Consider the following 13,137-nt stretch of genomic DNA (forward strand, 5'->3'; position numbering starts at 1 on the left):
CTCCAAGGGCACCCAGCCCTCCCAACTGACGGGCTTCCCACATGGGAATCATTAAAAACAACCCTAGAGTTATTTCCTTATGTCGCTGTTTGTTTATTCTCCAGTCGCGTGTGAGTCAGCCAGATCATGATTCGCGGTGGTTTTGCTTATGAAATCTTACATAATTATATTCCTATTGTCATGTTGGATGGAGCAGTTAGACCATATAGTGTTTTCTCATTGCACAACATTTGCAAATCAATAAGGAGAAAGCCTGAACAATAAGATGACGTGAGCCCTGATCAGGAACCAGCCCCGAGTCACCCAGGAGGCAGCTCTGCAGTTTCACAGATACGGCCTGTCCCCTGTCCGCTCTCTAATTCCACTGCTGGGCAGGATGACTAGGCCGGGTGGTGGCCTTTCAGATGGGTTTCACTGAGGTGATACTTAAAAGATGAGCGTGATAAAACGAAAGAACAACAATAACAACACTTCACACAGAAACCGATCAAATTTTTACTGCATTTGCTTCGCGCTGGATTCCAACATGCTGGTCCAGAGCATGGCCCCAACAGGCTTTCCCTTCCCCGCCATGGACATTATTTATTTTGATCCTACTCACTGTCCCAACCAGAGGCAGTTACTAAAAACACTCTTGATGCAAACCGTGAGTGGCTACAACACACGGATGGGGGTGGATGTGATTCCCACAACAGAGACTGCGACCCAGGAAAATGATGTGAGGGGGCAAGACGCCTCCTTAGTTGCTAAGAGTAGATGGAGCTCACAACCCACAACGGCTTGGTTTTGTGTTGTTTTGAAATTCCTGAAGTATATTGAAACTACTTGCTCCTAACATTAGTTCATATTTTCAATCAAATATCTGAACTGATTTAAAACATGTTTGCATACGTCTTTCCATAACGCACCTTAAAGTTATTCTTATTGATATAGGATGAAGATTACAAATATCTGCATAAAAAGAGAAACCATGTGACTCTATATGAAGACAACAACCATCACATTCCACAGCACGTCATTGGTTAATTTTCGAATTGTCAAGCATTATCGGAAATGAGAGAGACAGAGAGAGCGAGAGAGTATAAGTGAACACAAGCGCCACGACAAAACAATCAGAACAACGGAACCAAACCGAACATCTCTATTAATCATTTGAAAATTTTAGCTCTGTTTCTAACACTTTACTTGTTATTTTAAGCTCCAGTAGCAGGATCAGATTTCTGCTGCCTCTGGGGCAAATGAGTTATGATCTGATCTCAAGTTCCAAGGGAAATGCTCAAAGTTTTATTTTCCCCCAGTAGAATAAACAGTACCAAGTATATTATCTCTTGTGTTAGAATAGTGTTGTCTTCACATAAGACTCAAATAATGGTATTAGTCATTCATTTCCCTAAACACAGACACCCTCATGCGTGCTGACAGGTTTATAAGGATGCGGTGGCAGCGGCGGGTTCTGGGAGCTGCTAGACGGGGTTTGATTTCTTGCAGTCCTGAGCGATGGAGCCCGGGGGCGCCTGGTTATCCTCCACTTTCTCCCTCAGATGCTTGGCTTGTCTGAAAGATTAATACATTAACAAGAGCTTAGGGTCCGGGGTGCACATCTTCAGACATGTTTATTAGCAGATAGCACAGAGGACTCAAAGGTCACCACCAAAGTGACATTTTAAAGTGAAACAACAATATTTATGTGCAGATAGTCTACTGATGAGATCATGTGGAAATGTTTTTGATTAAATTAGCTTATAAATGGTCGCCGATCTGTGGACAACTTAAAACGCCACGTCTGTTTCCCAAATGCTTTCTTCTTCTGCTCTCACCTTTGAAATATCAACGACCAAAAGCTGTTTGCAATCTTTTAAATTTATTTCTTATTGTTATTTTTTGGTATCCCCCGTTAACTATAAGATCAATATATTCGGTTTTTACTTCTGGGTTCTCTATTTTCTACAAATTTAATGGTGTTTCCTGGGTGCGTTCTGAGAGCGCACACTGAGAGCGAGCTCTACTGAGCAAATATTACTGCTGGCTTTTTTTTTTTCTTCTTCAGGACAAATTAAGGTCTCTGGAGAGACTCAAACTTCAGTCTTTTATATGAGACTTTCTGTTTAAATTGCATTAAAAAAAGGTAGGAGGTGGACTTCACAAATAATTCTTATAGGTCCATTTTTGCTGTCACAGCCCTTGGTGGCCACACTATCCTGGCAGCGGGTGCTGGTGCTTTGTGGGGCAACGTGAAAACCAAACGCAGGAGGGGACGCTTCCTCTCAACTTCTTTTTCTTTTCTCTCTGTTTTGCCCACAAACTTATCGGGAATGTGAGCGAAAACCTTTACCTCTGAAAATGGTTTAACTGACAAGTGCTCGATAGTACGATGTGAAAAACAGTCTTCTAAATTTTCCAAGTATCTACAGCCAACAAAACTCACATAACTACTACCACACACTTCACATTTAAAAGGCAGAAATAATGATCGATTCGTAGGTTAAAACTTTCCCAGACACATTAGAAGACATGGATATGACCGTATACACGGTTTTTCATTTATTTATATTTAATTCCTAATTGAACTAAGAATAATCTTGTAAGATGTCAATAGTATATTGATTTTCTAACCTTACTATTACCCGTGTCTTGTCTTTTGTATAGTGACCATTTAAGAATACTGACAGAGGATTTACTCACTTTTCAAGAGAACTTTTTTCAATATTCATTGCTCCATCGATTGGATCCAGTCCTTGTTCAGAAAATTGTTTCAAGGCACTTAAAGCTGCCTAAAACAGAAAACAAACAAGAGGAGGCATTCACTGACTGGAGTGTAATGAACAGATAATTGTAAAAGAAAGCTGAGATACAAAGACTACCTTTTTATTAGTCTAAATAAATGGTTTTTGGTATGTTTAGCACAACTAACATTCGAAAGGCGGCATTACGATGAAGTAACGCATACACATGATGGGACTATGAAGGCTTTATTTTGAGGGGGAGTGGAGAAAGGAATGTCCACAAGTCTCATGTCATGTCCTTTCTTCAGAATTTTGCAGAATTGTGATGTTTTAGCTGTGAAAGTAAAAACACCTCATATATATGCTTACAATAGTTGAATGATGACTTTGCAGAATTTCCCACTTTACTGAAGCCATGCATTCTCTTCCTTCAGATTGAGGATGGCAGAGTTTTCTGTGAGGACTCTTTCAAAGCCAGCATGAAGATATTGTTCAATTCTACAGCTGGTTTAGCCCCAGCTAAGTCACAGCCTGTTATGAGAAATGGAGGCCCATCCTCATGCAAATGGTAGGATGGGATCTGAAGAGGAGAGGGAAAGAAAGACAATTTGGGCTCCTTGGCCCCGGGGTATGCAGGCCTGGCCAGGGCAGAGCCTCTGGAGGTGTTGATAGGCTCACCCTGCGTAGGAAGCTGAAGGGTGTTAACAGGCTGATGGAGCCCAGCCGCATAGCTGGGAGGCACCCAAAATGCCATGCTGATAAGATCTACATAACTTGTTGACACTCTTGTGCACGGTCCAAATTGTTATTTCTTTGAATAGGAATTTGGGTCTGCCCCCCATCCCCCTCCACTGCTAAGCAGGACTGGAAGAGTTTTGTTGAGTCTGAGACAGGTGTGAGCAGCCAGTGTTGTTTGAATCTTGGGGCACCCCACTGGTTCACACTTCTGTCATCTGTGTCTTCTCAGTTGCCTTTGAAAAAGAGCTAGCTCTTGTCGTTTCCCTTATCTGCCAGGGGCCCCTTTTGGGCAGCTGACTAAGTGTGTGACTTCTTTTACATTTCCTTATCCATAATGTATTTTGGGGAGGGGTTCACTTTTCGGTTAGTAGAATTGTTAGGTTTACAGAAATATTGAGCTGGTACGGAATACCCATCTACACTCTCTTCCTCCCTTCCCCACACATGTCCCCAGCTATTAACATCTTGCATTGGTATGGTACATTTGTTATAACTGATGAGCCCTCATCATTAACTAAAATACATGGCTTTGGCTCGGTGCCCATAGATCAGTGAGCAGGGCACTGGCCACATACACTGAGGCTGGCAGGTTCAAGCCCAGCCCGGGCCTGCTAAACAACAATGACAACTGCAACCAAAAAATAGCCAGGCAATGCGGTGGGCACCTGCTACTTGGGAGGCTGAGGGAAGAGAATCACTTAAGCCCGAATTTGAGGTTGCTGTGAGCTGTGATGCCACAGCACTCTACCGAGGGTGACGTAGTGAGACTCTGTCTCAAAAAAAAGAAAGAAAGAAAAATTCATGGCTTACATTAGGGGGTCACTCTTGGTGCTGTCCATACCAGGGATTTTGAAAAATGCATAATGACACATATCCACCATTTCCATATCACACAAAATCGTTTTACTGTTTTTAAAATCCTCTGTGTTCCCCCGGTTCATTCCTCTCCTCCACTGATTGGTGGCAACCACTGATCTTTTTACTGTCGCTATAGTTTCACCTTTTCCAGGACATCATATACTAGTTGGAATCATACAGTCTGTAGCCTTTTCAGTTAATTTCTTTCACTTAGCAATGTGCTTTTAAACTTCCTTGACATCTTCTTGTAAGTTAGATACTCATTTCTATTGCTGAGTACCATCCAACCTCATAGATATACCACAATTTGTTTGCCCACTCACTAACTGAGAGACATCTTGATTTTTTCCAGCTTTTGGCAATTACGAATAAAGCTGCTAAAAATATTCATGTGCAGGATGTAGTGTATAATATTCTTAACAATTTTTTCTTTCTTCGCTCTTAGTCTTTCTGTTTTTGCTTTTTTTACAAGTCAGAGCTCCTAGATCTGCCCCACAGTCAAAACGCATCCTTTCCTTTTCTTTTGGGCTCTCTAGTTCACCTGAATGCACACGCATGTCTGCAGACTTGGCCTGGGATCCCAGAAGCAAAGAGGTAGCTGAGAGCAGGTTTTGATTTCCACCATTATCTCTTTGAACCTGGAATCCTGCAGGGAGAAAGTCAGTGTCCTCATCGCCCAACTTCTGGCCCAATCTCAGGCTATACAGCCCTGGCGTTGATTATAGAGCAGGTAAGCACTAACCCCTGTGGGTGCAGGAGCAGTGTGGCTATTTCACTGGGGTACCGTTATTGGGTGGAATTGTGTCCCTTGCAAATTTATATGTTGAAGATCTAACCTCTGGGATCTCAGAATGTGGCCTTATTTGGAAGCATGCTTATTTCAGATATAATCACTTAAGATGAGGTCATACTATGGCCAGTGGGCCCCTGACTGGTGTCCTTATAGGAAGGGGAAATTTGGACACAGACACACACAGGAGAAGGCCAGAAGTGTGCAGAACTCCTGGCACAGTTCTTCACAGCACTCAGGGAACCAACCCTGCCAACACCTTGACCCTGAACTTCTACTCTCCACATGAGATAGTGCATTTCTGTTGGTTAAACCACTTGGTTTATAGGACTTTGTTACAGCAGCCCTAGCACACTGATAAAGGCATGTCATGGTTGCTCTGGAGGATAGCAGAACCCCCCCCATTATGTTCCCCATTATTATCTTTTTATTATAAAAATAGTTTATTGTTACAGAAAAAAATCAGACTATACAGACAAGCAAAAAGAATATGAAAATATCCATACCCCTACCCATCATTCACAGCAAGGTGTCTGTCTGTCCATACCCCTTTCTCTTCCCTCCCCAAATCTATGTGCTTTAATTTTGTATGCTTTGACAAACCCCTTCCTATCCCTCCCTTCCCCTCCCCTTCCCAGATTCTAGTATTTTCATTCTACTTTTTACTTCTATGAGACCAACCCTTTTCAGCTTCTACATGAGTGGGAACATGCAATGTTTACCTTTCTGTTCCTGGTTTATTTCATTTAACATAACGTCCTCCAGGTACAACCACATAGCCACAGATGTCAGAACTTCATTCTTTTTAATGGCTGGATGGTATTGGATGGTGTACATATGCCCTGTTTTCTTTGCCCACTCACCTGTTGTGTAACCTGCTCTTTCTGCTCTGCGTGAGCAGTTTTCCATATCAACATCAGCTATTTCCGTAGCATCATTTCCTATCACTGTACAATACTCCATTCCCTGTACAGGCATATGCCCTTTGTACTCAGCCAATCGCTACTGTTGGACATGAGGCTGGTTCCAGTTTGTGAGCTGTTATGAACACCGTGCCAAGTTCCTACTTTGCGTTAAATCTTTGTGTATCATCTCAATCCTTTCCTTGCAACAGATTCCTCGAAGTTGAATTTCTGGGCCAAAGACAATGCTCATTTTTCAATGTCTTAATATGAGCTTCCTATTTGCCCTCAGAGAGGTTGTGCCAGCAGCAGCAGTGGGAGGCAGGTGTTTCTGTAGGTGCTTCTGGAATTACCTCTCAGAACCACTCTGTGGGTCATACAAGCAAACCAGCTTTGTCATTTGATGGCTCCACCTGTTTTTTATGTGTTCATCCTGATTATTTACTTTATTCACCTGATTTGGCTTTGCCTGAAGTTTTGCTGCTTTCAAAATTAAATTCATCCTCAAAAGATCCAGGGTAGGCCAGTCCTCCTTACCTTCCTCCAAAAAAGGAATTCAGAGAGGAATTTGACTCTCACTTAGATTTGATTCAGTCACCTCTGAAGGCCTTCCAAGTCCTGACATGCCCAGGTGGCTATGGTGAGAGCCGTTGGGCGGTGTGGACATTCCTGTGGCCTTGCTACATCAACCAGGGCCGTATCGCACTTGGGTGGGGTGCTAACTGCCAAGCCCATTCACTTGTAGGTGCTAAAGGCCAACCCATGCCAGACTGTCTTTCCAAATATCGCCAACTTTGTGGAGTGGGCTAATAGAGTTATATATTCAGTAATTTTGAACAAATGATCAACTATTTTGTTCTGATCCATTAAAATGTGAATTACTGGCAGGAATGCTGATGTTCATCAATTCCTTTCCAAATGCATTATTTAAAATTGTTTAAATTTTATTATTTCTACTACATATTGGTGAATAATAGTTGTATATATTTGTAGAATACAAAGTAATGTTGTGATTTTTTAAATTTAATGGGGACTGATTAAATCTAGCTAATTAACATCTGCATCACCTCAAATAGTTAACATTTTCTGTGATGAGAACATTTGAAATTTACTCTCATAGCCAGACTGAAATGTGCAGTATTCAATTTTTAATTTTACACTCCACACTGTGTGATAAATCCCCCCCAAATAAAATCAAACTTGTTCCCACTACCTGACACTTCGTACCCTTGGACTATGGTCTCCACACTTCTCCCAGCCCCCAGCCTTTGTCACCACCATGATCAGAGTTCAATTGTTTTAGATTTCACATATCAATAAGAACGGGCATTATTTGTCTTTCTGTGTTGGGCTTTTTCACTTAGTGCACTTTCTTGTCGCAAATGACAGAATTTCCTTATTTTAGGGCCGGGTAGCCTTCTATTCTGTGTCTGTACCACATTTTCTTCCCCCCTCATCCCACTGATGGGCACTTAGGTTGATTCTGTATCTGGAAATAGAGCCTCCATCAATATACTGATTTCCTTTCCTTGGAATAAACACCCAGAAGTAAGATCACTGGATCCCATATGGACGATTACAGAAGGTCACTGAGTGCCAGGAAATTAATGTTTGCAAGGTGATAGTACTGAATGAGACTCTTGAGAGCACCAGGGATTCTTGGTCCTGCATTATTCCCAACAAGGCTGACACAACCATCAAAACCAAATTTTTAAGAAAACTAGGTATAAGATCACTAGCCCATTTTCACTAGTTGCCTGAGAAATACTTGTTTCCTAACGCCATGGCCTGGATACCAGGAACCAAATGATTTGCTTCACCCAGTCCCAGACCCCTGGCACCTGCTCAATTTCATCCAGAGAGAGAGGCCCATAGAAGAGGGCCAGGTCTTGGCAAGCAGGTAGAGTGTTTTAGATCTTGCAAAATCTCCAGGATGATTTCATCAACATGCCAGGCCGGTCCCTGTGCACTGTCCAAATGATCGTCATCACTTAAAGAATGTCCTACAGGCTGTAATGGCAGCATGCTCTTTCACTCAATGCCATGAACGGATTTTCAGAATTCTTGTGTGGCTGCTTCCCTCCGAAGGTGTGCTTAAGGCTTTCCAAATAACATTCCCTTATCTGGCTGATGAGATAATTCAACCTACATCTTATTGATAACCTGAACACAATAGCTTCTGAAAGGACTTCTTTCTAATTTATAAGGCAATGAAGACAATTTATCTTAACCTCTGTAAACAGTCCCAGCTCTCCCATTTGATGAGCATCACTCCACCATCGTCATGGGACCAGGCCCTTTACCGGCATGATGTCAGCTGTGTTATCACAGCCCTGCAAGGTATGTCCTACCCACAAGGAAACAGAGGCCTGGGGAATTCAGTAACCTACCAGAGGTCACAAAGCTAATTAAGTGGCAGAGCAGAGATCTGAACTGAGTTTTTATTTTTGGTCACATTTCCATTTCCATTTCCTTCCAACGTAAAACTGCTCACTGATTTCTGCCTACTAAATTTCAGCATAGCTTCCTTCAAGTCACTCCTATTACTTGCAATCTGGGCTAAAACTGAATGATTGGAATAATTATTCTGACACTGAGAATTACCCAAAGACCACAGATGAGCTGGCCCCACAGACCTCAGTGGTCTGAGGGCTATGGGTCTTGCTCCCTACTCTTGTCTACCCTCACCATTTTTTCTGAAAAGACTTTTTCATTTTTTACATTCTGTGGTTTCTAGTAGAAAGAAGAAATGAACTCTAGAGTTGTGCTGGGCTTGTGGGATGTGGGATACTGCAAAGAGAAGAGGGGCTGGGATTGCAAAGGGGAAGAGGACAGAGAAGGACGACAAAGGGTGTTTTGCTTTTTGGTTTTTGAGACAGAGTCTCTTTCTGTCACCCAGTCTGGTGGTACAATTATAGTTCACTGCAGCTTGAACTTCTGGGCTCAAGTGATCCTCCCACCCAGTCTCTTGAGTAGCAAGAAAGAGGATCTTGCTATATTGCCCAGGCTGGCCTCCAATTCCTGCCCTCAAGAGATCTTGTAGCCTCTGCTTCCCAAAGTGCTGGAATTGCAGGTGTGAGCCACTGCTCCTGTGTGGAGGTGAAGGTTCTGACTGTGATGTAAGGATGTGGGCGTTGTCAGTATGCTCAGGAGAGCAGAGTGGGCTGGGCCCACTGGCCAGGTGTCTCCCACAGGTACTGACGGACACCCTTAGGGCGGCTGCCTTCCCCACTTGTCATGGGCTCAGTGGAGGAACCAGGGGTCTCCTCCCCTCCCAATTCATCACCCTCTGTTTTCCCAGAAAGGGTACTTTACAAATTAAAGAATTCCATGGAGGGAAATGGTTTTGCTTCACATTCTAAGCAAAATGTCCACAGCCGTGTTATGTGCAATGCTTGAAGCAGCCACATTACATTCAGCAAGACCCAACTACATGCTGAAGTCAACAGCAAATGAGCCTTTGCTATCAGATTAATTATAACAAAGAACAACGTACAATGCAGTGGCTTTGTGAACAAATACTAAAATTTAACAGTCCACAAAAATGTTTTACTACACACCTCCAAACCTGCCTAGAAAATGGTAAAATCCACAAAATCCTGATGTTTAAACTATGCCCATTGGATAGATTACTAACTTTCAATAGGCCAGATGCTTTAAAAAATTCAAAGTATATTATAAATATGCTCTGTCGTATTAAAAGACACTTTGTTTGGGGTGAAGGGAACATCAAATAACCTTCATCTGGGGAGACATACTTGAAGGCTGATTAAAAAGGCAAGTTCTAAACTTTCTATTTACTGAGAGGGTAAATAGATAACAAGATGTTCAGATCCTACCCTCTGTAGTTCAGCCTTTCAGGGTGGACAATTTGCTGTGTGATAAATATAAACTAATCTCGGAGAGTCGTGGGAAGGAGGCAAATCTGGGCCTCTTAATGAGGAACATCCTGAATGGTGCTTAAAACCCAAGTTGGGTAACTTCCCACACACTGTGGATTAGAGAATTTCAAAGATACACTAACAGAAGTACCCAGAACCCTCCATAAGTCTTTGGCCATAAACAAGTGGACAATTAAGTGATTTCATTTCCAAGGTCAGAAAATGTTTTCTTAGCAAATCAAAACAAACACACCCAGCATCCATTTGTATGTTATCGTGGCCTACCAACTGGAATCTTAAACTTTAGCTTTATGACACTTAACAAGTTCTGAGATTTTCAAAAGGAAAAGAAAACATGTATCCAAGGCAATAAATATAGCTTCTTTTGAAGTAGAAAAATTAAAGAAATATTTTAAGTAGATGACCTTTTCTTTCCTGATATCCATTTGTGTGTGTGTGTCCCTTGGAGGAACGCATCTGCAGAGATAGACAGAAATATCTTTGTCCCCCAAAGATCGTACAACTGTTTGGTGCGTAAAGCTCCACAGGTTCTAGAACAGATGTCACTATCATTTCATGTCTCGCTTGTTTTGTGTGTAGTTTTAGCAAAGGCAGAAACACGATGCCAGTAGGGTACATTTCATGCCTACTCGTTGGTCTCCGTTGGTCTTGGGGGTGTGAGTGTGTGTGTGTGTGCACAGAGTGAAGGAGAGTCTTTCCAGTTATTTCTGTGACATCTAACTTTCCTCTTGTCAATTAGCAATTTGTAAATAGTGTTGAAATCAGGGCCTTTTCTTCCTGCTTCCTTCTTCAGAGATTAAACAGTGGGTAGGGACAACAGCAGCACTAGGCCTTTCTCAGAGGGACACCACAGTCTTCACCTGCAAAGTGTGGATTTAACTTATCCTTCATAACATGCAGTTCTTTGTTCCTTTTTTTTTTTTTCCATTTCATACTTTCCCTATCGGCTTTATGTCCTGGTTCCTAGAAATAGACAGGCTGTTCCCACTGAAATCAACAGCATGTGGTAACCATACATACGTACATGTGGCATCATTCATTTTTTAAGTCTTCAAGGTTTATTTGGTTTTACCTTTCTTCCCCAGAAGTGCTTGGTCATGTTGTGCTCTTCCTGGCAACCTGCTAGAGTCGCCTCACCTCTGAACACACCCAGGAGTTATGGAAGCACTTCCTTTCACGGGGAAAAGATAGGCTTTGAATGTAAGAGTATTCCTCCACATGGGAGCACTCTCCCAATTCCTCGTTCCAACAATCTCTGATACTGACTGTATATTAAAGCATTTAAATAATAGAAACTCTAGAAGTTTCTTCAATAAGCTTGAAGGTCTATTGCCCAAAGAATGTGAATCTTAATATTTCTAAATTATCCTTTTTTTGCTTTGAAAGGTCTATAATTAAATGCCGTGTCTCTCTTTATATAAAATAAGAGAATTTTTTTTTTAAGGACTTGTACTTCTAAATGTATCACATTACAGTAGACTCTTCAGTCTATTACATTTCAGGTGAATCGATGATACGACTTTTTTAAAAAAATGAAAAGGGGATTATACTGAGCTTTAATTAACCCACCTGCTGCCCTGCTTTCTGATAATTTCATTATTGTCTGCACTTTTCATTCATGCTTCCACAACCCTATTAGTTCAGGTAATTTCCATAAGATTGGTACTTGATAAAATAGCATACCCTTGGAACAAAGAGCAGCCTGGCTGCTAAGGTGATGGCTACTTGTCTTGTGAAAAAACTATGGGGGTGGGTGGTCAGAGAGACATGGAGATTTTAAACAGTTGCCTAACACAGAGAACAAGTATTTTGATTCTAGAATTGGAGAATTAATAAAAAATTGAGCACTTAAACTATAGGCTTAGCCACCACCTTTATTTCTGAGGGCTCACAGTAACGGGTAATCTGCGTAGCTGAGATCATAACAATACAGAATTGAATTTATAGCAGAATTAACTGTGCTGAGGAACACTGTCAGTGGCTACAACAGACCTGAGCAGCGACATCCTCAACCCCACGTCTCCCTCTAACCATACTCTTCCTGTTTTCCCCAAATTATTCATTTTTACATTGGTGTTTTGTACTTTAATTATTTTTTATTCAACATCAATGGCCCTTAGTAATGGGGTTTTACCAAAACAGGGTGTCGGGCACCAGCGTGCTGTCGAGGCAGTGATGGCCCCTGCTGTGATGGTAGCATTGCTCTGCGTGGCAGGTAGAATAATGGCTCCGGTGATGACCACATCCTAATCCTCAGAAACTGGAATTATGCTGCCTCATGTGGCAAAAGGGATTTTGTACTTGAGATTAAAAATGGATGTCAAGATGGGAAGATTAACCCGGGTTATCCAGCTGGGTCCACTCTCATCACACAAGTCCTTGAAATCAGAGACCCTTTCCTGGGTCTGGTCAGAGAGAAAGATGTTACAACAGAAGATGGTTGGTTTTGAAGGTGGAAGAGGCTGTGGGTCAAGGAATATGGATGGCTTCTAGAAGCTGAAAGGAGGGAAGGAAACAGATTCTCCCCTAGAGCCTCCAAAAAGGAACCCCTGACAACTCGATTTTAGCCTACCAAGACCTCTGTCTGACTTCTGGCCGACAGAACTCTCTCTTTCTTTTTTTTTTTTTTTTGACACAGAGTTTCTCTCAGTCGCACAGGCTAGAGTGCTGGGGCATCATCACAGCTCACTGCAAGCTACTACTCCTGGGTTCTAGTGATCCTCCTCCCTCAGCCTCCTGAGTAGCTAGGACTATAGGCACCTGCCATAACGCCCAGCTAATTTTTCTATTTTCAGTAGAGATAGGGTCTTGCTCTTGCTCAGGCTGCTCTCAAAATCCTCAAGTGATCCTCCTGCCTCGGCCTCCTGAGTGCTAGGATTACAGGTGTGAGCTACCATACCTGGCCTGGCCTACAGAACTCTAAGATAGTACATTTGTGTTATTTTAAGGCATTAGGTCTATAGCAGTTTATTAAGGCAACAAGAGAAATACATTCTCCCCGCCTTCTAGACAAGGAAGGGAAAGCTCTTGGCATTGGGAGTCTGTCAAGCCCAGATTAAAATCCCAGCTCTGTGGCAGACCCACTGTGTGTCTTTATGGGAGTCACTTTACCTCTCTGAACTTCTCCATCATCTGTAAATTAGAGACTACAACACCTACTGTATTGGCTTATTTGAAAGGTTAATGCCTTGACCACAGTCGAGTTTAGTAAGAGAGGGGTTTTA

The 13,137-nt window shown here is 42.2% G+C and overlaps 1 protein-coding gene across 1 annotated transcript in view; it reads right to left on the reverse strand.

Moving 5' to 3' along the window:
* Positions 1-471: 471 nt before the first annotated feature.
* STAU2 (staufen double-stranded RNA binding protein 2) overlaps positions 472-13,137 on the reverse strand; it is a 287,857-nt gene continuing 275,191 nt past the window's right edge. The window contains exons 11-12 of the mRNA XM_023519237.1: positions 2,683-2,771; positions 472-1,554 (exon numbers count right to left, since the gene is read on the reverse strand). Of these exons, the coding sequence (XP_023375005.1) occupies positions 1,464-1,554; positions 2,683-2,771 (180 nt within the window). The 3' untranslated portion in view covers positions 472-1,463. The remainder of the gene's footprint in view (positions 1,555-2,682; positions 2,772-13,137) is intronic.

This window comes from Otolemur garnettii, unplaced genomic scaffold (genome assembly GCF_000181295.1).
Source record: "Otolemur garnettii isolate 467f Iridium unplaced genomic scaffold, OtoGar3 scaffold00163, whole genome shotgun sequence".
Taxonomy (NCBI): Eukaryota; Metazoa; Chordata; class Mammalia; order Primates; family Galagidae; genus Otolemur; species Otolemur garnettii.